The sequence below is a fragment of the Bos mutus genome, chromosome 18, assembly GCF_027580195.1.
Source record: "Bos mutus isolate GX-2022 chromosome 18, NWIPB_WYAK_1.1, whole genome shotgun sequence".
NCBI lineage: Eukaryota > Metazoa > Chordata > Mammalia > Artiodactyla > Bovidae > Bos > Bos mutus.
Genome location: NC_091634.1, coordinates 16,854,915 through 16,876,795, shown reverse-complemented (window position 1 = coordinate 16,876,795; position 21,881 = coordinate 16,854,915). Strand labels below are relative to the sequence as shown.

At 51.9% G+C, this 21,881-nt stretch overlaps 2 protein-coding genes across 13 annotated transcripts; both read left to right on the top strand.

Annotated features, from left to right (window-relative positions):
- The first annotated feature begins 42 nt into the window (after positions 1-42).
- FXYD7 (FXYD domain containing ion transport regulator 7) lies at positions 43-9,311 on the top strand. Of its 5 annotated transcripts, none has more exons than XR_011467675.1 (7): positions 121-299; positions 4,971-5,000; positions 6,940-7,014; positions 7,156-7,198; positions 7,361-7,401; positions 7,621-7,733; positions 8,883-9,311. XR_011467675.1 is itself a non-coding variant. In XM_070387964.1 (7 exons), exons 1-6 carry the CDS (start codon positions 275-277, stop codon positions 7,726-7,728), a joined length of 291 nt encoding a protein of 96 aa, XP_070244065.1. In that variant the 5' UTR covers positions 121-274; the 3' UTR covers positions 7,729-7,733; positions 8,883-9,311. The 5 variants fall into 5 exon arrangements, 4 of the variants coding, with proteins under 4 accessions (XP_070244067.1, XP_070244065.1, XP_070244064.1 ...); XM_070387964.1 differs by having other exon boundaries at positions 7,156-7,189; positions 7,643-7,733; XM_070387963.1 differs by having other exon boundaries at positions 7,643-7,733.
- A 344-nt stretch (positions 9,312-9,655) lies between these two features.
- FXYD5 (FXYD domain containing ion transport regulator 5) lies at positions 9,656-21,642 on the top strand. 8 transcript variants are annotated; one of them, XM_014478325.2, is made up of 9 exons: positions 9,660-9,873; positions 10,419-10,469; positions 10,559-10,619; positions 12,600-12,692; positions 13,284-13,382; positions 16,891-17,004; positions 18,097-18,126; positions 18,206-18,280; positions 21,354-21,642. In XM_014478325.2, the coding sequence occupies exons 3-9, from the start codon at positions 10,559-10,561 to the stop codon at positions 21,401-21,403; spliced, it is 522 nt and encodes a 173-aa protein (XP_014333811.1). In that variant the 5' UTR covers positions 9,660-9,873; positions 10,419-10,469; the 3' UTR covers positions 21,404-21,642. The 8 variants fall into 8 exon arrangements, 7 of the variants coding, with proteins under 7 accessions (XP_005896160.1, XP_014333811.1, XP_070244057.1 ...); XM_070387956.1 differs by having other exon boundaries at positions 9,662-9,814; positions 10,350-10,469; XM_070387954.1 differs by having other exon boundaries at positions 9,663-9,873; positions 10,350-10,469.
- Positions 21,643-21,881: the final 239 nt, after the last annotated feature.

Below are 21,881 nucleotides of genomic sequence, written 5' to 3'. Positions count from 1 at the left end.
CCCTTCGCGGTGGAAAGCCTGGGCGCCCCCTTGGCCCCGGCAGAGGGCGCCCCCACCCTTGGGGAAGGGGCGGGGACGTCGGCAGTGGGCGGGGGCGGGGGTGGGGGTGGCCGGGACGGGGGCGGGCTCTCCGGGCCCCCATTGGCTACGGCCCCCCGAACACCAGGGCTCCCCCCCTCATCTACCCCTGACAACAGTCGGTCCGGCTTCCAGCTGCTGCAGCCAGCGCTCCTTCACCGCCTCTACATCCAGCCGCCCCTTGCTCCAGCCCGGCATGGCGACCCAGGTCCCCACAAAGGGTGAGCGTCGCCTGGGGAAAGGGCGAAGCGGGGCTCCGGGATCTTAGAGCTTGACAGAGGATCTGGGGGAGAGCCCAGTACTGAAAGGGGAGGGGAATGGGGAAGGGGATGTCCCCTCCTCACATGGGCGGAGGCCCCTGCATTGCACCCCTCGGTACTCCATTGGGCACCCTCTCCCGGTGGTCTCGGTTCCTGTGCGGGACCGGTGGTTGGAGAGCGGCAGTCCCGGGAGAAAGGATGCTCGGACCGGTAGCTATAGCAACCATGCAGCTGGTCCAGCGCCGCGGTGGTAGTGGACTCGGAGAAATGGGCTTCGAGGGTGGGAGCCGCTGGGTTTGTAGCCACAGAGGTTCGCGCAGATTTCATGGTCCCTGCGGAACGTAAGGGGACGGGGTCCATGTCCCTCTTTTTTTTTTTTTTCCCCTCCCTCTCTCTCTCTAGTGCTGGCACCTGTGGTGGGTGTTTCCTGAAATCTCTGACAGGCAGGTTCAGAGGGAAGCGAGGAGAAAGAGGGAAAGACAGGAGCTGTAGGAAATAAGAGATGGAGAGAGCAAGAGAGAGGGAGACAGTAAGGAATATAGAAAGAGACTGACTGAGACAGCCTGGAAGAGATAAGGACCGAGAGACAGAGGGAGGCGTAAAGACACAGAGGGGGAGAGATAGAGAAGAACCGACAGCGTGAGACAGAAATGGGAAAAAGGAGGGGTGGCACAGGGTGGGGCCTGCACCACTGCAGTGAACCCCCATTTGCGGGGATGGGTGGCAGGACCCTCCTTCCCAGCCCTCATTCAAGGGTGTTGTCCAAAAGGTGCATTTGGGTGTGCAAACAGATGCCTTCCCACCTCCCTCCAGTCACACAGAGATAGACATTTCACACCATTAGCCCGACTAGGCACCCCTGAAATACTCGGTCCCCACAACAGTCCCCCTTTCTTGAGCTTACTTCTGCAGAGGAACAAGGGGGGAGAATGCTTTCATGGTGGGGGAGAGGTGGGCAGGGAGGGAGTTTCCAGCCCTGAGAGCAGGGTCAGGCAAGAGGCCATCATTGCTGAGGAGCCTCTGGCACTGAAGGGAACCCCAATTCCACTCTGATCTCTCCTTCCCTGCCCCCTTTCCCGGCAGGCGGGGGCTGCTGCACTGAACCATATCTGCAGAATTTGAAGCAGGGCGGGGAGGGGGGGCAGTGGGGGGCGGCTGCAGAGGCTGGAAGCCACCCTAGGGAGAGGGGGCAGGGTTGAGCCAGCAGCCCTGGCGGGAGCCCAGCACTTCTTTTCGCAGAGATGGTGGTTAGCAGGATCGATGGCAGCAGACGGGCAGAAGTGGGAGGAAGATGCCCTGCCTCCCTCCCCCCCACACACCCTTTCCCCAGTCACAGCAGGAGAGGGGACCACAGGTCTTGGGAAACCCGGGGGCAGGAAACGCATGTTGCCTGTCATAAACCGCTTAATGAAATTAATTAACAGATCGTTAGGGAGGGGGACGGCTCCCTTGCACCCCTAGCCTCCACCCCCACCCTGTCAGAGAGCAGGAGGGTGTGTTGGGGGCAAATAGAAAGGAGATGGAAAGGCACAACTGGGCCTTGGTCTCTATCCTTAAAAAGGACCCTTGGCTTGGCCACAAGCCAGTTGTTCAGGGGCAACAATAGGAGGTACAAAGGGAGCAGAGGGAATCAGGGCTGGCCCCGGAGTTAGAAACTCAACCCTCAAGTCCCACACAGGACCCCATCCAGCCTGGGGTACCCAGATCCATCACCTCTCCTCACCTCTCAAGATGCTCCAGTTGCCATAGTAACCACCTCCTTCCTGATTCTCCTTGGCAACTGGCCAGGAGTGGTGCACATTCCTTCTCCTGCCTCCTGGCTCCACCCTTAGCTCAGCCTCGCCATGAGGACCCAGATTGCTGGGACAGCAGGAACTAGAGAGGAACTTCTGCATGGAGCAAGGAGCACCCCGGGAGGGTGGAACCAGAGAGGAACCAGAGAGGATTCTGGGGCAGGCGCTCACCTTCTGGGGCAGGGCTTCTCAGATGGTTTGGGGAGGCAGGATGTGTGGAAACGCAGGATAATGCAACTGTTCCATCTCTGATGCTGCCTAGCAGGGGTTCATTCATTCATTCATCCATTCATTCTAGAAAAGTTTTTGAACAACTTTACACATGCCAGGATTAACAGCAGAGATGAGTCAAATAAATTTGCTCTGCATCTGGTAGGGGAGCTAAGACAGAGCAGAGATGACTCTAAAATACTATTTTCCCGTCTCGATGCTTATGAGTACCACCTTCATGGTTTTTGCCCTGTCCAAATGTTCCCCACACTGATATTTAACATTTTTTCCTTCAAAGGATTAACTTTTAAAAAACTTTGTTAGCTTTATTTTATATCAGCTCCACAAATGGAAAATCAGGGTTTTGTTTTTTTTTTTTGTCTTACATTGAAAGCAAGTATTAAAATTATCATAAACAACCAATTTCACTTTTCTGGGCCTCAGTGTTCCTCTTTAGTGGAAAGAGAATGAAGATAGTGCCTATATCAGAGAACGGCTGTGAAAATTAAATGTGGTAATATCTGTAAAGTGCTCAGAAGAGAGCCTGGCATGGAATCAGTGCTATCAAATGCAGCTTAGATAAATAAACAAAGGAGAAAATCAAATAATGTCATAACAGTCTACTGAGATATTATTACCTGCTGAAGACACTGAGCCCAAGGCCTGTTTTCTCTTGAGAGATTAACAAGGGTTGGAAGGTGTAGAGATATATATATCAGCTTCTTTTTAAGAATGTCTCTTTGAAGACTGGACAGGGAGCTGAAGAGGGTGAACTTACAGTGAATCAGTGCTATTTAGGGTCTTGCATCAGTCAGTTTAAGCTACAGTATGCAGTACCAAGGGCTTCCCTGCTGGTTTAGCAGTAAAGAATCTGCCTGCAGATGCAGGAGACACAGGTTTGATCCCTGGGTCAGGAAAATCCTCTGGAGAAGGAAATGGCAACCCATTGTAGTATTCTTGCCTGAAGAAATCCCATGGACAGAGGAGCCTGGCGGGCACGGAGTCACAAAAGTGTCAGACCCGACTGAGCTACTAAACAACAAATGAAGTACCAAAAATCTCAGTGATTTCTGACAACCAAAGTAGATCTCTTACTTAGATTATGTGTCCACAATGGGTTGACTAGGGTCTCTACTTCTCAAAGAAAACTGGAGCAGCCACAATCTTGAACATTCATGTCACCAAGCCAAAGGCAAAAGAGAGCTCTTGCATGGGCAGTTAATGCTGCAGACCAGACTCATGGTTCATTGGCCAGAATTAGTCACACGTTCTCCTTCCCAACCTCAAGGTAGCCGTCCTTGCTGAGCTTGGATGGGGGAAGGACACTAATGACAACATCTGGCATCACCCTAGCACTCCCAGTACACCCTCCTCCCCTAGTGGGGCATGTTTTGCAGAATTCCACTCTAAACAAGGCAGGGTGTACTACAAGCTGTCAGTGTATTAGGGAAGCATCAGGATGGGTTTTGTGAATGGGAAGGATGTTCTGAGTTCTTCTGGAGGAGACTACCATTTAAGACAGGGAGGTGGGAGATAGGGAAAAGTAAACACACACACACACAAAACGCACACATATATACACACATTAGTGAAAGTGTGAGTTGCTCAGTCTTGTCCAACTCTTTGCGACCCCATGGACTGCAGCCTGCCAGGCTCTTCTGTCCATGGAATTCTCCAGACAAGAATACTGGAGTGGGTTGCCATTCCCTTCTCCAGGGGATCTTCCTGACCCAGGGATTGAACCCAGGTCTCCTGCATTGAAGGTGGACTCCTTACCACCTGAGCCACCAAGGAAGCATTATCCACATGTTAACATTTAGAAATCAGGGTGAGTCTTCTAGCGGATGAGTATGTTTTTATGTGGTACTGCTGCCGCTGCTACTGCTAAGTCACTTCAGTCGTGTCCGACTCTGTGCGACCCCATGGACGGCAGCCCACCAGGCTCCCCCGTCCCTGGGATTCTCCAGGCAAAAACACTGGAGTGGGTTGCCATTTCCTTCTCCAATGTGTGAAAGTGAAAAGTGAAAATAGTTACATACATATACACGCATACATGTACACACTGGGAAAGTTACTACAAAATCAACTTTGAATCTTTAATTTGATGGTGTCTGAGAAATAAGTAATATAGGAATAATATAAATTTTTGGACAGTTCCTCTCTGCTGGATTTGGTGGTAGGAACAAGTGGATGAGAGCTCTCAGAAGACTGAGAAGTTGTAGGGAGTGTTCAGGGGAAGCTGATACACTGAGCAGTTAGTTCTCCAGTGGGATTCATACTCCCAGCATCATATGCAAAAGAGAGTGTATATGTGTTTCTCAAGAAATGAGTCCATGCTTGCATTAGATTTCCTAGGTCTAGGATCAGGACTGCCACGTACAATTAGGTAGGTTGGGCATTATATAACGGAAGGTATTGACCAATGGAGTGAGTTGGGGCTGGAATCCAGCTTATGCTCCAGTCTAAGTTTTGTGTCCTGCCGTGAGGCTACATTGTCCAGAGCAAGGGGTCTCAATGATCTGATTTCTACACAGAAACCACTTGGCCAGTGGCCCCATTAGGATCCTCAAATAATTAAGAAGCCAAGTGTTGAAATGTTTTTCCCTCTCTCTCTGCCTTCTTCCCACAGTTCCTCAGGATCCTGACCCATTTTACTATGGTGAGTGGCAGATTCTGCGACGAAGGTACCCAGGGGCTGGATGGAGGGGTGGCTGTAGATCCCCACAGGCCACTGCTGAAGTGGCTTCAGCTATGGCTTACATGTTATGTGCTGGGTCACTGGCCACATGACCATGTGGATATAATTGATATCAGCTTGGCCTATGGAGGGTTGAATCAGACTTGGGGAGGGGGTACCCTCTTTGGATCCTCCTCAGGCTTCACCAGCACTCTGGGCCAGTTTTCTGGGGTCATCAGAGAAGCCAACCACTCTGACACCAGGCTGGCTGAATGTGAATCCTGGCTGGTCCACTCACTAGCTGTGTGGCCTTGAGCAAGCAACTCTGTCTCTCTGGGCCCTTCTGCAAATAAGAACACTAAGTTTTCACCCATAAGGACTGTGGGGAAGATTTACTCAGATATCATTAAGTCTTTGCATAGCACTGAAGCTCAAAAAGTGACTCCAGGTCTAGCAGACCTGACCCCAGTTCCCTCTCTATAGACCCTCCTTCTCTCTCCCTTTGTTCACTCATACTCTTCTCCATGTTCTAAGTTGTCTTCTGCCTCAGGACCTTTGCACTTACTGTTCCCTCTGCTGGAATACGCTTCCTCTAGCCCTCCACACAGCTAGCTAAGGCTCCCTTTTCTTCTTCAGGCCTCAGATCAAATAATGACTGTCAGGAGAGGCCTTCTTGAGTCCCCAACAAGAGAAGCCACACATAGATCTGGGCATGGTCCCATGACTGAGTTTTGTGGTTTTATTTTGTTTATCACAAATGAAAGACAACTCCCTGAGGGCAGAGGCCTGGACCACTGCTGGTCCAGAGTGAATATTTCTATAGATATGTACTGTGGCATATTAGATAAGAATAATTCTTATGAAGGAAAATAAAAGAAAGACTGAGGTTAAGAAATGTTGAGGAGAGGATGGGAAATTCTAAATAGGACAGCCAGAGAAGGGGTCACCAACATTTGAACAAACTCCAGGAGTTGGTAAGGGAGGGATATTTGAGAGAGGAGCTTTCAGGAAGAGGGCCCAGCAAGTAAGTGCAAAGACCCTGAGGTAGGACCATGCCTGATAGCCTCCAGGAACTGCAGGAAGACCCGTGTGCTTGGACAAGGGAATTGAGGAGGAGAGTGAAGTAGAATGAGGTCTGAGAAGGGATCAGGACAAGACGATACAGGGCCTCCTGGGGTGTAGGGAGGACTTTGGCTTTTCTTTGCTATGAGGTGGAGGTTAGAGGGAGTGGAGTGGTGTGCTCTGAGCTCAGGAGGACCCTGACTGGACTCAAGTGTTAACAAGATCTCTGTGGCTGAGGCGCTGAGTCGGGGGATGGATGACGGAGAGACCACAGAGAAGGCTGTTTGCTGAAAAAAGTAAATGCAGTAGAACAAGGATCCCCAGTGGTTGGGCCAAGGACTGGTACCAGTCAGTGACCTGTTAGGAACCAGGTCGCACAGCAGGAGGTGAGTGGCCAGTGAGCAAGCGAGTGAAGCTTCATTTCTATTTACAGCTGCTCCCCATCACTGGCATTACTGCCTGAGTTCCGCCTCCTTAGATTCTAATTGATTCAGGAACCCTATTGTGAACTGTGCACACGGGGGATCTAAGTTGCCCTCCCCTTATGAGAATAATCCTGAAACCATCCCTTAACCCCTGTCCGTGGAGAAATAGTCTTCCACAAAATCAATCCCTGGTGCCCGAAATGCTGGGGACCATTGCAGTAGAAGAAGGTCCTATCTATGTCTATGGCCGAAGAATCCAGAGAAGGGTAGTGGGCAGAGGTCTAAGGGGAGCACTTGGTGTCCAAGGGCCATGTCTTTGATCCTCATATGAACCCATGGGAGGAGCCTGCAGCCTTGAACTGAGGCCAAGGCTCCAGGGTGGGGGGGCGGCTGAGGAGCCACCCCACTTTGATGACCTCCAATGTCTTCCCCAGACTATGACACTGTGCAGACGGTGGGCATGACTCTGGCTACCATATTGTTCCTACTGGGCATCCTCATTATCCTCAGTAAGTGTGACCCTTTCCTGAGCTCCAAAGCCCCTCCAAGAAGGCCCCTCGGGGTCCCCAGGCACCTACAATTTCCCTACTGGCTTTTGTCCATACCCTTATGTCCTGTGTCCTTGTTCTGTTCTCTGTCTCTCCTAACAGGCAAGAAGGTGAAGTGCAGAAAGGCGGACTCCAGGTCTGAGAGGTCTGGCAGCAGAGGGGAGAGAAGGGGAGGGGTGGGAACAGCCTGGGAGCCCCCAGGGGTGCTGCCATAACCAAAGGGATCCCAGAGCCAGCCAGGTGTTTCCCAGAAAGCCTGCTCAGTTGAGTCTCTTGATGCCTTTCTCTCTCATCTTTGCTTCCACAGCCCAACATGCAAATCCTGTAAGTCGGAGCTTCCCTCCTCAGGTGAGGGTGTGAGAGAGTGTGGTTCTGCGAGGGTGAGTGGGAGTGGGGAGGGGAGTCCAAGGGGACATTGTGCTGGATCTCCCTAAGAATGGGGCCGCCAACAGTGCAGCCGAGATTCCACACATCAAACCTGTTAAAGCATAAAGTTAGTGGGATGTGACATGGACTCCTAAAGAGTCCTTGAAGCTGCCCAGAAACAAGTACCTAATCTTATAAAAGCAAGGATGAACTCATTCTCCAGAGGAGAGAGCCACAGCCTGTGAAGAGAGGGGTCCCACGTGGGAAAAGAACGTTGGCAATCAGAATGAAGGCAGAGTTGAGCACTAGAGAAGGTAGGAAGATAGAATGATTTCTTGACTTTCCTGTTCAGTTAGGACAATCAAGGATGAAATGACTGAGAAAAAGGGAGGGAAGAGAAAGGAAGCAAGGGGAAAAAGGGATGGAGGGAGGGAAGAAGGCAGGCTGGCAGAAAGGAAGGAAGGAAGGGCTTAAGAATAATTGTATCAAAAAAACAGGAGAGACATATAGAATGCAGATTTTAAAAATTGATATTGGGGAAGAAAAGAGAGAATATAGGAGGGAGTGGGATGGAGGGTGGAGGAGGATGGGGTGGGGTGGAGGGTGGAAGAGGGATGGAGGATGGGGAGTGGAGAGTGGAGGGGGTGGTGGGTGGAGGAGGGGAAAGTCAGGGCAGGTGGCTATACAGGAAGGTGGAGAGAGATGTAGGATGTAGGAGCAGGGATAAGCATGTAGAAGAAAGATTGTGACTCCTTGGGGGTGTTCATTTTAATTATGTAAAAATATCTCGACCTGTTTTTGGTGGAACTGTGTCCTTTCCAGGGACTTTTAAAAACCAGAGATGGGAATCTCTTTGGCTCTTTTGTTTTTAGAACTAAAAAAAAAAAAAAAAAAGGGGCCTTGGGGTAATCAACATTTGGAGGATTTGATGTTGAATTTCATGTGTTTTGTTTCATGTTTATTTCATGAGATTTAAGAACATTAAGGGGTCACTTTGTGAATGATGAAGGGGTTGGCCCAGACACCTGACCACAGTCTAAGAGTATATATGAGATTTTGACCCATGACAGTTGAATGATGGTCCCAAGTGGGTGGGACACAGGAGAATTCCTGTTGTATACACAAGTTCCAGAGATGGAGTGTTGGAGTGTAGGAAGAGGTTGGGGGCTTGGCAGAGGGATGGAGACTCTTCTTCTGGCAGGGGGACACCCCAGAAGAGTCCAGGGTGGGCCAGGGGTCCCCAGCTTCATCACAGGTGTCCTGTGGGATAGGACAAAAGCTACCAAGGTGTCTCTATATGGACCAGACATTGGAGCGCAGGGAGGCAAGACAACATCCGAAGGGAGCTCAGGGGTGACAATCTGCAGGCCTGACCTCAATGCTGGGGATGAAGGGCCCACTGCCACCCTTTTTGTCACCGACTGAAGCTCCCTGGCTCTGTCTCTCTCTCTGTCTCTCCCCAGCACCCGGAGGTGGCGGCGTGTAGAACCAGTAGTGGTCACCTCCACTGCAGTCCCTGCCTGAGAGCAGGAGCCTGAGGATCGGGTGGAGGCGGCGGGGACCCCAGCTTGGCCCCCCTGGCAGCATTCCCCTGAATGAGCCGCCCCACCCACTCCAAGGCTGGAGCCGCTGCACCTCCCTAGGCCTTGGCAATGACGACCCCCTGCATCCCAGATCCGGAGACTCAGGCCTCCATCTCCTGGGGTCCTCGAGTCCACGCTCAGCCCCTCACCGTCCCGGGGTGCTGCTCCCCGGGACTACCCTGTCTCCTCTTAGGAGATCCGGTCCCCTGCACCCTCGGTGTCTATGTCTTGAGCTTAATAAATCTGCGTTTGGTTTCTCCCCCTCTTCTGTCTGTGTGTTCTCGTCTGTGGGGAGGAAACGGGGGAGGGGGCAAAATCTAACCTGGGGAGCTATTTCCCCATCCCCAGACTTACCTCCTTCCTCTCCTTCCCCTCCGCCAGCTCCCTAGTGGCCTCCTCCTCTCCCGGAACCCCTCAAACTTCCCCTCCCTTCCCTCCATGCCACCACCCCCCAACCCAGCTGCCCATCCCCGAGACCCCAGAGTAGACCCCTTCCCCTGCTTCCCTGACTTCCTCAAACCCCACCCCGCCTAGACCTGCCCACCCCGCAGTTCCCACCCCCAGCCTCCCCTAGGCGGGGTGGGTGGAGGCCTCCGCCCTACCTCTCACCCCAGGCCCCCGCATCGCCCTCAACGTCTCCCCCTCCTGCTCCCACCCCGGGCTCTGAAGCCAGGAAACCCGGGAGGAAATGACTGAGCCCGTCTCGGTCCCCGCCCGCCAGCGCGCTCCCCTGGCCACACCCTCCGCCTGGACGCAGCCGCCGCCGCTGCCCTCTCCCTACGAGGCTGCCGGCTCGGACCCCCGGCGCTGACGTGAGTGTCTCCTCTGACTCTCCTCCATCCGCTCCCCTCTGCCCAGGCGCCGGGCTCAGGTGGGTACAGACCATCCTCTCGGCGCCTCTCCGCCCCCCATTCATGCTCACTCTCCGTCCCGCTGTCTTCGGCACCGCCATGTGGGCACCGCTCAGCTTCTCCTGCCTCAGTCTCCCCAGTTCGCCTACCTCCCTCTCACTCGCCCAGATCTGCCCAGCATCCCGCTCTATTGTCCCTGCTGGGAGGCCCTCACACCAACTCACTTTTTCCTCTGAGATCAGAAGTACATTACTCACTCTTCCTCTTTCCCCCTCCTTGCTGGCTCCTCGCTCTGAGGACAGCCCCAGAGGGAGGGCCGAGGCCCTCCTATCTCCTTTTCTGTGCCCCAGCGCCTTCCCCTTGCCCAGCAGGGTCAGTCCCAGCCGGCCCATGAGTGCTTCTCCACTTCTTGGGGCAGGGGGACTGCCCTGGGCAGTGGCTGCCTCTTGGAGCCTGGTGTAGACTGATGCTTTTTGTTATCTTTGGGGACCTGAAGAGGGAATGAAGGATTGACTGCTGGAAACCTCCACTTCTGAGACCCTCCCCTTGGCCCCCTTCCCCACAGCCAACCATCAGCCCTAGCAGGGGTCTCTGAAGCCAGAGGGGCCTGCTCAGGGTAAGGAAGGGAGCTGCAGGATCCCGGGGGTTGCCCTGTCCCTGCCTCACTGACATCTTGGCTGACCCCAGCTCTGACTTGCTCTATAGATGTCGCCCTCTGGTCGCCTGTGTCTCTTCATCACCGTTGGCCTGATTCTCCCCACCAGAGGTAAGGCCCAGCCCTTTCTTTCCACCCTGCTGCAGAGCCCCCAGCCCCACTTCAAGTGCCTGTGTTGCTGGGTGGCTGCCTGGTGAATCTGGGTTCTCTCTCCTGTGTTCTCAGTCTTCTACTGAGCTGGCACCAGGAAGCGGGTGCCCCAGTAAGGGGGCCAAGGTTACACCCTGTTAGATACCTCAGACCTGGGTGGCTGCTTCCAGTGAGTCTGGCCAGGGCCTGTCCTGCTGAGCATCCTCCATTTGACGTCCAAGAAGAACTCACAGAGTTTGATTTGGCGGGGAGATGGGTGTAGGTTTTCTACTTGACAGCCAGGAACCCTCGACTCACAACACAGGAGCTTCCTGGTTCCTCTGGTGATATGTGATTAGGGAAAGGAGGTGAGCTGAGGCCAGTCCAGGGAATGGCAACCCACTCCAGTGTTCTTGCCTGGAGAATCCCAGGGAAGGGGACGCCTGGTGGGCTGCCGTCTCTGGGGTCGCACAGAGTCGGACACGACTGAAGCGACTTAGCAGCAGCAGTAGCAGCAGCACCCTTGCCTGTGAAGTGTCTTCTGAAAACAGTATCTACAGGGGATCCTTGCAGGTGCTTTCTGCATTGCAGGTGCTTGTTTCAGCTTCTGCTCTAATCTATGATGCTATTATGCCCATTTTACAGATGAGGAAACTGAGGCTCAGTGAAGGAAAGTGCCCTGGGCCAGAGGCTAGTGTGTGGAGGGGCTGGGCTCTAACCCCGGAACCCAGAGCAAACTCTGCACTGAAGTTGCCCCATTTCTCTGGGATAAAATGGTTTTCATGTGTTCATTCAGTCGTTCAACAAGCATTCACTGAGCAGATCTTATTCTAGGCACTGGGGAAACAGCAAGGCATAAAACAGGAGCTTACGTTATAATTGGGAAGGCAGACACCAAATGCATTCAGTAACTTATATTGGGTTGGCCCATAACATCTTATGGAAAAAAACAAATGAACTTTTGGGCCAACCCAATATTATATGCTAGAAGGTGAAAAATGCTATGGAAAGAAAATAGAGGAGAGAAATGAGGCTTGCTTAAATAGAGTGATCAGGGAAGACCTCACCAGAAAGTGACATTCACCAGAAAGTGACATTTGGGCAGATACAAGGAGAGGAGGGGATGAGCCAAGCAGGTATGTGAGGAATATGAGTTCTGTCTGGAGAGTGTGAGTGACAGCAGACAGGCCGGGCCTGGGTTGGGATGAACAAAGGGTGGGGTGGAAAGAGGAGAGGTCAGAGAGGTGACAGGAGATTGGGTTGGTGGGGGGGACACTTATGGGCCACGTGAGGGCTTTGGCTCTCACCCAGAGCAAGGTGGAGCCAGAGGAGGCACTCAGCCAGCAGCCTGATCTGAATCAGGTTCACAGGCTCCCTCTGGCTGTGTGTGGGGAGCAGGGAGACCAGGGAGGAGGCTGTGCGATGGTCCCTGAGGGAGAGGATGGAGGCGGGGCCAGGCTGGGGGCAGTGGCGATTGATAGATAGATACGATATCCGATATCTGATATCCAGCACAGACTGCATGTTAAGCAGTAGGCGAGATTCTTCCCACCTCCATCTCATTTCACCCTTTCTACAGTCTTGAGAAGTAGATTCAAGAATTATCTCCATTTTGCGGAGGGGGCAACCAGGGCTTAGAGGGACGGGTTTCACTTGCTCCAGGTCACACAGCAAGGAAGTTATTGGGAACAGAATTTGAGATCAGGCCCCTGGCTGACTCTAGCACCTGGGCGTACTTGCCTTAACTGCCTCTCTCATCCCACGAGGATGGACAGGGAGAGGCAGCTGGAGGTAGGGTGCTGCGGTGTTAGCATTTCTAAAATATTTCCACCAAAGCTGATCGGTCAACTGCTGCTCCACCAGCAGACCACCAAGGTTTCAGAAGGGAGGGGAGGGTAGGAGTGTTGGTGAGAGAAGGGGGACCAAAGGCTCCCCCCTGACTTCTCATCCTTGATTTTCCAGGACAGATATCAAAGGAGGTCACAATTCCAACAGATCCAGCGACTGAAATCATTCCTGTCCCTACTCCAGCCCCAGATGACGAACAAGGAATGGGTCTGTCAACATCCTTTCACAGCAACAAAAATCTCAAGCTTGAACCAAATGAGAGTTTTTGGGTTTGTGTAACTGAAAAGTCCAGGGATAAACCTTCAGGCATGGCTCCGTCCAGGCTCAGTTCATCCTGCTGCTCACAGCACCACAATGAGAAACCTTGTCCCTTCCTCCTTGAGCACTTACAGCACAAATGAAGGGACAGTCATGGCTCTAAATACTTACCCTGCATTCACTCACTCAGTCCTCACACAGGCCCTCTGAGAAAGAAATGAGGACTATCCTCATTTTACAGGAGGCTCAGAGTCACTCGCCCAAGGAGTCACCAAAAGTCAGTGACACACCAGGGATGAGGGTCCAGGAACCTGGCTGTGAAGTTTACTCATGACCCTGTGGGGCACAAGAACACCGACTTGCCCTGCCACCAGTGGCACGTGAGAGGGTCCCCCTTTCTCACCCCCACAGCGACATTTATCTGTGGACATCTTTGATTTTAGCCAGCCTGGTTCAGGGAGAAGGACCCTTGTTGTTTTCTGCAGGTCCATGATTCACTCCTTTCTCACCCTCCCCGCCTTTCTCTTCTGCCCTGAGTAGAAGCAACACCAAACCAGATGGACACCCAGACCCAGCAACCGATGGAAACGGAGGTGCTGCTAACAACAGGTCAGGGGACGGACAAGAGCACAACGCAAGGTAGACCTGGGACTAAAACAGCAACATACTTGAGTTGTGTTTAATTCTCCATCTAGGGCAGCATTTCCCTGAGTACGTTTCTCAGAGCGTCCGTTTGGGGAATTAATACATTTTTCCAATTTTTTTTTTTTTGGTTTGCGGTTAAAGATATTTGGGAAACTCTTGAGTTAAACACGTTTCTATCTGCTGGGACTTCTCAGAGTCGTAATAAAGCTTATTTGCAGCAGGCATCCCAAGAGGGACCATCTATCTGGTTTGCAGCATTTCCAAATTTGATAGACTCAGAGACCCTCTTTTTTTTTTTTTTAATGTAACTTGATTAAATTAATTAATTAATTTTATTTTGGTTGCACTGGGTCTTGGTTGCACTGAGTCTTCGTTGCAGTATTCAGGCTTCTCTTTTTGTTATGGGCTCTAGAGTGGTTGCACTGGGTCTTGGTTGCACTGAGTTTTCGTTGCAGTACTCGGGCTTCTCTTTTTGTTATGGGCTCTAGAGTGCTTGGGCCCCATAATCGTGGCCCTTGGGCTTAGTTGCTCTGAGGCATGTGGGATCTTCCTGGACCAGGGGTCAAACCTGTGTCCCCTACATTAGAAGGCGGATTCTTAACCACTGAACAATCAGGGAAGTCCCTCCAAGACCCTGAATAGATTCAGGTCCCTTCATAGGGCTGGTGCGGGAAATGTGCCTGTGGGTTTATCCTTGGTGTGCTAAGTCGCTTCAGTCGTGTCCGACTCTGTGCGACCCCATAGACGGCAGCCCACCAGGCTCCCCCGTCCCTGGGATTCTCCAGGCAAGAACACTGGAGTGGGTTGCCATTTCCTTCTCCAATGCATGAAAGGGAAAAGTGAAAGTGAAGTCGCTCAGTCCTGTCCGACTCTTCGCGACCCCATGGACTGCAGCGCACCAGGCTCCTCCGTCCATGGGATTTTCCAGGCAAGAGTACTGGAGTGGGGTGCCATTGCCTTCTCCTATCCTTGGTGTAGATCTTCTTAATGTTAGACCAGGAGCTTTTCAGTTATAAAATTCAGAAAACCCAACTGAAAAAAAATATTATTAGCAATATATGCTTTGTTAAGTACAGAGGCACTAATGTCAGGCACAGCTGGGTCAAAGAGCTCAAGCACTGTCATCACGACTTTCTTCCTCTCTCAGCTCTTCTGTCTTCATTCTGAAGAGGGCTTTCCCCTCTTTAGTGGCAAAAGTGGTCCACTAGTTCTAAGTTGCAATTACAAACTAGGCAACTAGAGTGCCTCTCTAGCTACACGGCCTAGAGCTGACTCTCATTGGCCCAGGTGGGGTCACGTGCCCATGACTGACCAATGGGAGCCTGGGAAATGAACAGCTCCGATTGGTCAGGGCTGAGTCTTGTGCCCCATCATGGGGCTGGAAAACCCAGTCAACTCTGTGTGAACCAATTAGACCAAGAGTAAGGGAAGAGGTGACTCACCACAGGACAAGTGAGTCAATGTTACCGGAGGTAACATTTGGGAAAGGGAGATGAGCGGAAATAAAGGTAATAGGTGGTTTCTAATGCCTGTGTGATGGCCCATATTTGAGAAGCAGCCCCCACTGGAAGTCCTATAGCTTAGGCCACTCACAACCTGGAATGCATGCATGGTTGCTCAGGTTGGGCACTGCACAAGGACACTAATGGGGAAAGTCCTCCCCCTGTAGATTTTTGTTGTTGTTGTTATCATTGTTATAACTTCCCAGTGATGACAGTAACGCATCTCTTGCTGACAGAGTCTGTCTATTAAAACAATTTTACAACAGATGGAAATACGATGTCTTGGGGGAAGGGAGTTTTTTTTTAATTTTGTACAACCATGGGGGTGGGGGTATAGCAGCTGTTTCCACATTTTCCAGTTGAGAAAACATCTTCATATTTCTGGATTCTCTTACTCTGAGTCCTTGCTGACCTGGGTTACTCTATGTGTTCTTCTATATCCCTGGTTATACATGATGAAAATTCAGCTGGGCCGAGGGGGTCAAGGAGCCAAGAGGTAAAGGCACTGCTGAATCTCAAGCTTGCCCAGCCCCCACAGAGCTTCTCTTTCTCCTGCGTCTTTGTTCTCTCGTGCTGGAGCTTGTCTTTCACCTGGCAAGGAAGTGGCTCCATCACCTGCAGGCTCAGAACTTCTGAGTTTCACCCAGCATCTGCTGAAAATTTTAACTTGGAATTTGAAAGGTCCTAGCGAAGGATGGGGCTTCCCAGGTGGCTCAGTGGTAAAGAACCCGCCTGCCAATGCAGGACATATAAGAGATGCGAGTTTGATCCCTGGGTCGGAAGATTCCCTGGAGAAGGGCACGGCAACCCACTCCAGTATTCTTGCCTGGAGAATCCCCTGGACAGGGGAGCCTGGCAAGTTACAGTCCATAGGGTAGCACAGAGTTGGACACAACTGAAGCCTCTGAGCGCTACAGGAACGGATGAGACTGGGTCACATGCTCCCCCTTGTGGCTGGGTTACCATAGGAGACTGAGATGGTCTGGGGAAGCAGCAACATTTCCCGAGAGAAAGGTGGACGGACTGATCACAGAAGGGGGGAGTCGGAGCCAAGTAGACAATACAACAATGTGCTGAGGGTTTGCTCCATGCACTGTGCTAAGCTTTTACGTGATCAGTCATTTAGTACTGATCACTATCCTACATGGTAGGAGCTGTTGGTACCCCATTTTACACAGAAGAAAACTGAAGCCCAGAGAGGTTACTCGGCAGGCCTTAGGCCACACAGTGCAAAATGGCAGAACCAAAATTTGAGCCCAGGCTTCCTCACACTGGGGGAGGGGGCAATAAGCCCTACATACCGCTGAGGCTGTCCTTTTACATTTCCTGTGATCCTTCCATCTTTGCCCATGACTTTGCTGCTCCCTTTTCTTGGAAAAAGCTTTCCTGAACATCTTGTAACCTTTGGCTGTCGGTTCATGTTTAGGAAGTGAGGCGCTGAGGCTGGCCTGGGGAGCCAGTCATGAGGCAGTTTCTCTGCTTGCTGACTTCATATCTGGGCATCCGTCAGGGGTGACCACCTTACTGGGGATGCTTCTCAGTGCCAGAGGGGCAGGACTTTCCTGGGGGATAGTCATGTTTTTACAAAGAGGAACCCTCTGATGTTTTTGGTCTGGGAGCAGAGGTGATATTCAACATGTTTTCGAACCAGTATCTTCAAGTTCTGTGACTCGGTCAAGATCCTGGAGGCCCTTGTCTGGGTCTGACAGATGTTACCGTTTATTCCTGATCATGGGGCCATCCAGAAGGTCAGAGAGGGGCCAGGAGCTCCTCGGGGGTTAGCAAGCTAGCCTGGGCTGGTGGTCTTAATCAGGGTGAGCACCTGCCACTCCTGGCTGCCTCCGTGGGTTGGCGGGGGGGAACCTGTGCCAGCTCACTGAATGTAGGTGTGGGAGAGGGGCTACTCCCAAAGATCATCAGTGGTGTCTCTTGTTCCTCTCCCTGGGTCACTCCTGCCCTCCACCATCCTCTGGCTGCTCTCTCTGCCGATCCCATTCAAGGCTCCACGCCCTCCAAGACGAAATCCCCTGCCAATCCCACTCAAGGCTCCACGCCCTCCAAGACACGATCCCCAAGCAGGCACGAGAGGAAGAACTCCATCCTCAGACAGCCTGGTCAGTAACTCCCTTCTCAGACTGGACACAGGCTATTTCTTGTTCACTGTGTGTTCTTAGTACCTCAATACTGCATAGCACAGAAGAATGCTCAGTAGCCAGGTGTTGGGTGAACACCTGACTTCAGGGCAGGTATTCTTGTGAGTGACTAAAGGGTGGGCACACAGTAAATGTCCGAATAGATGAATGAATGTGTGAGTGTTGCATAGAGATGACTCCAAAACCCAGTGGCTTAAAATGACAATCATTTATTTAGCACTCAGATCTGCAATTTGGAAGTCTAGTCTGGGCTTGGCTGGGTGCTTCTCTGGTCTCAGATGGATTTACTTGTGCATTGGAGATCAGTTTGGAGTCAGCAGAGAGCTCTGTGTATAGGGGCACCTTGATTCTTCCCCTCCTGGCCTTATCTTCCACTTCCTGTGCAGCCAGCCTCAGTGAACAGATGGAAACGATACAGCCATGGATCACATAGACAGCTCATTCACTCATTCATTCAAACAATATTCACTGAGCACTTATTGTGGGCCAGGCCCTCCTCTAGGTGCCAGGAGTACAGAAGTGAATGAGACAGATGAAAATTTCTCCCTTCATGGAGCAGATGTTCTCGTGAGAGAGAGACAGTAAATAAGGATGATAACTGTATATAACAAGTTAATAATAGCCATATATTAAGTTGCTGTCAAGAAAAATGAAGGGGGAAAAAAAAAAACGACGCAACAGAGTTAGGGTGAGAGAGTGGTCAGAGAGCATTTTCTGTAAAAGGCCAGGGAGACCTCAATGAGAAGAAGCTAAGGGGAACCATGTGGATGCCCGAGGAAAGGAGCCTCTGGCAGTAGAAACGGCCAGTGCAAAGGCCCTGGGGTGAGCAGGGTTTCGCACAGTTCACCCATGGGGAATGGGGGTGGGAGTAAAGCACAGTGAGTAAGGGGATAATCGAGAAGAGTTTAGAGGTGATGGGAACCTGATTGGGTCCTTGTGAGGACTTCAGGTTTTGCCCTAAGTGCACCAAGGCTGAGATACAGGTTTCTCCTCTCTGACTCTCTCACTCTCCAATTCGCTCCATAAACCTTTGCTCCCTTCTTTCCCCTCCAGGTTCAAAGGAGGATGACCCCTTCTTCTATGGTAAGTTACTCTTGGGAGGCGGTGGGGGAAGGAGGCTGAAGGCCCCTCTCATCACACTCCTCCATTTCTCTCTCTGCAGACGAGGACACTCTCCGGAAACGGGGGCTGATGGTAGCAGCAGTGCTGTTCATCACAGGCATCGTCATCCTCACCAGTGAGAATGGGGGCTGGGTGGGAGAGGCATCAGGAGTGGGAGGGAGGAGACCTTGGCTTACACTCTGACCAGACAGGATTTGAAGGGCCCCTAACAAGGTCATTTTAAAGGAGACATATCCATATAAACTGGGCTTCACAGGTGGTTCAGTGGTAAAGAATCCACCTACCAATGCAGGAGCTGCAGGTTCAGTCCCTTGATCGGAAAGAGCCCCTGGAGAAGGAAATGGCAACCCACTCCAGTATTCTTGCCTGGGAAATCCAATCCAGACAGAATAGCCTGGTGGGCTACAGTCTGTGGGATTGCAAAGAGTCAGACACGACTGAGTGACTGAGAATGCACATCCATGTAAACCATGGAATTCAGTGGTTTAAGATGATAACCATTTACTGACCTCTCGTTTCTGCACTTTGGAAACATAGTCTGGGCTCAGCTGGGTGGTTCTTCTGGTTGCTGCTGGATTTATTCATGCCTCTGAGGGCATTTGCGGGTCAGCAGGGATCTGTTTGAATGGGAACATCAGGTCTTCACCTGGTGGTCTTCTCTAGCAGACCAGCCTGGGCTTGTTCACATGGCAGGGGAATGCAGTGGTGCAACTCCCCAGGAGTAGCAACACCTGGGAGCTGTGATGCGCAGCCTGAGGCAGTGAGGGGAAGGAGCAGCTGCACCAGGGCCTGGTGAGAGATGGAGCTGGAGGACAGGGCCCCAAACAGGAGCTGTGGCTCCGGAGAGAGGTTTCCAGCCACTGGTTGCTGGTAAGCTCCCCAGGAAGGAGCAGGGCAGGGGTTGAGAGGATCAGACACCTCAGCCTCATTCTCCTTTTGCCCTCGTCTGTCCCACCAGGCTGTGCTCAGCCTCCCAGGGCCTAGTGTCAGGCGGGAAAGTGGGACAAAGGGAGGATTTCAAGCAGAGAAACTAGTTTTTTTAATAATGCTACAGATTAAATAAAATACAAGGGCCACCAGTTTGCAAGCTCTCAGTTAAACTGTATAACCCACGCCAAGTTTTATGACCTCTCTTGTCCAGCTTCCTCATCAGGAAAAGGGGCACAGCCATATCTTTTTGCCTTAAGGTGGGAGGCAGAACCTGGATAGAATTAAAAAGAGATCACTGATACGTGCCTGATTGGTGTTGAATAAGGGAGTCAAGCACTGTTGACTCAGTTTTTCAACTCATATTTATAGATCCTGACTTTGTGCCAGGCACTGTGCTCTCCCCTGTGGGAAAAGTGAGGCTCAGAGAGTTGCAAAGTTTGCCCAAGGTCACAGAGCACATAAAAATCAGGGAAGGGCTGGACCTATGTCTGTGTGAGGGCAGAGCCTGAATGTTACCTCTAGGACTCTAAATTGTTCCAGTGACATTTGTGAGCACCTACTCTGTGCCCGGGCTTCCCAGGTGGCACTAGTTGTAAAGAATTCACCTGCCAATGCAGGAGACACAAGAGACGCAGATTCAATCCCTGGGTCTGGAAGATCCCCCTGAGTAGGAAATGGCAACCCACTCCAGTATTTTTGCCTGGAAAAATCCCATGGACAGAGGAGCTTGGCAGGTTACAGCTCATGGGGTGGCAAAGAGTCAGACACGACTGAGCACACACACACACACACACTCCCTGTGCCCTCCTGTGCTGTGATGCTGGGGACCCTGGTCCCCACCATTAGGGAACTCACAGCTGGTAGGAGATCACAATAAATAGGTCAATGCTTTCATGAGCAGTGTGAATACAGAAAAAGAGACTTGCCAAGAGGAAAATAAAGATGAGATTGAGAAGGATGAGAAGAGGCACTTCCTCTTAAGAGGTCAAAGCAGAATGGATTCTGATGATGAGAAAGATGATTTTAAAAAGCAGGCAGAGGGAGAAGCAAGTGGAAAGCCCTGGAGGCAGGAATGAGCTGAGCTTGTTAAAATAACCAAGGGAAGAGGCGGAGTGGCTGGGAAGGTGTGAGAGAAGAGGAGTAGGAGATGAGTCCAGAGGGAGGGAAGGGTAGGTAAGGGTGGCAGCTGGGAGATAGAAAAGGGCTGTTTTCTGAAGTTCCCTTTGTTTTCTTTCTTTAAAAAAAATTATTTAGTTGGCTGCTTTGATGGCTCAGATGGTAAAGAATCTGTCTGCAATGCAGATCCCTGGGTCAGGAAGATCCCCTGGAGAAGGGAATGGCAACCCACTCCAGTATTCTTGCCGGGAGAATCCCATGAACAGAGGAGCCTGGTGGGCTATAGTCCATGGGGTCATAAAGAGTCGGACACGGCTGAGCGACTAACACACGCTTTCACACATTTTGTGTCTTAGTTGGCTACAACATGCAGGTTCTTAGTTGAGGCACGTAGGATCTAGTTCCCTGACCAGGGATTGAACCTGGGCCCCCTTCTCTGGGAGCAGAGTCTTAACTGCTGCACCTCCATGGAAGTCCCCCTCCTTTGTTTTCTAAGATCCCCCTCATTTGCTTTGGCCCAACCCCCTGGCCTTCCGGCTCTCCTTTAATCCCTCCTGTCTACTCCTCCCTCACTCAGGGCCTTAGAACTGACTGTTCCCTATGTCTGGAACACCCTTCCTCCAGATGTCCACGTGGCTTCCCTCTCATCCCTTTCAGGTCTCTGCTCAAATATCACCTTCCCTGTGAGGCACGTCTAGTCATCGCCATGAGGATTCCCCCAACTCCTGGGCCTCCCTGCCTCCTTCCTTGTTTTATTTTTCGTTATAGCGCTCATCACTGACTCATCACCGTCGGTACACTTGACTTAGGTCTTTTCTCATTGTCCATCTCCCCCACTGGTAAGTCAGTGCTCCCAAAGCAGGGATTGCCTCCGTTCGTGCTCCTGGCCGTGTTGCCGTGTCCCCAGTGTCTAGGTCACTGCCTGGCCCAGAGTAGGTGCACAGTAAATATTTGCTGAACACGTGAATGACCCCTGGGGACCCTTGAGCCGGCTCTTCCCCATCAGCTTCTTGTCACTTGCTCAGAGTTGCCTTGGAGCCTTCTGAGGGACAGGGCGGATGGGCCTCATCCTCCAGCATCCAGATCACACGTAATAATCAGCATTGTTCTGACTCACGACTGAACTGTTTCTTTCACCCCAGGTGGCAAGTGCAGACAGTTGCCCCGATTGTGCTGGAATCGTGACAGATGAGTCCGTAGGAAGCAGGGGCTGACGATCTAATGGGCACCCCGAGACTGAGCCCCCACTGGCTCGCTGTGACCTTGCAGGACCTACAACAAAGCCCAGCCTGAGAGAGAAGAGGTGGATGGAGCCAGATCCAGGACTGATGGCCTGAGCCCCCTGCTCTCCCAGTCCTGCCTGCCTGAGGACTGCCTGCCCCCGTTTATCCATTTTGTTCAGACAGGAAGTAAAGCCCTGTGTTCTCTGTCCCTTGGTCTCTGATCATTCTTGACCAGGGAGTGGAACAAAGTGGCGGGGGCTGGGGCAGGGCCCCCAGGAGAAAGATGGGAAGGTCACAGACTCCGGAACCTAGGTGAGGGATACAGTAAACCAAGCCAGCAGGGGTGAGGTGGGAGGGATGAGGGGTGGGCCTCGGGAAGATTTGACCAATAGAGAGTCAGCGCTGGATTCTGCCCAGGGCAGATGGAGACCCTCTGCAGGTGTGTGT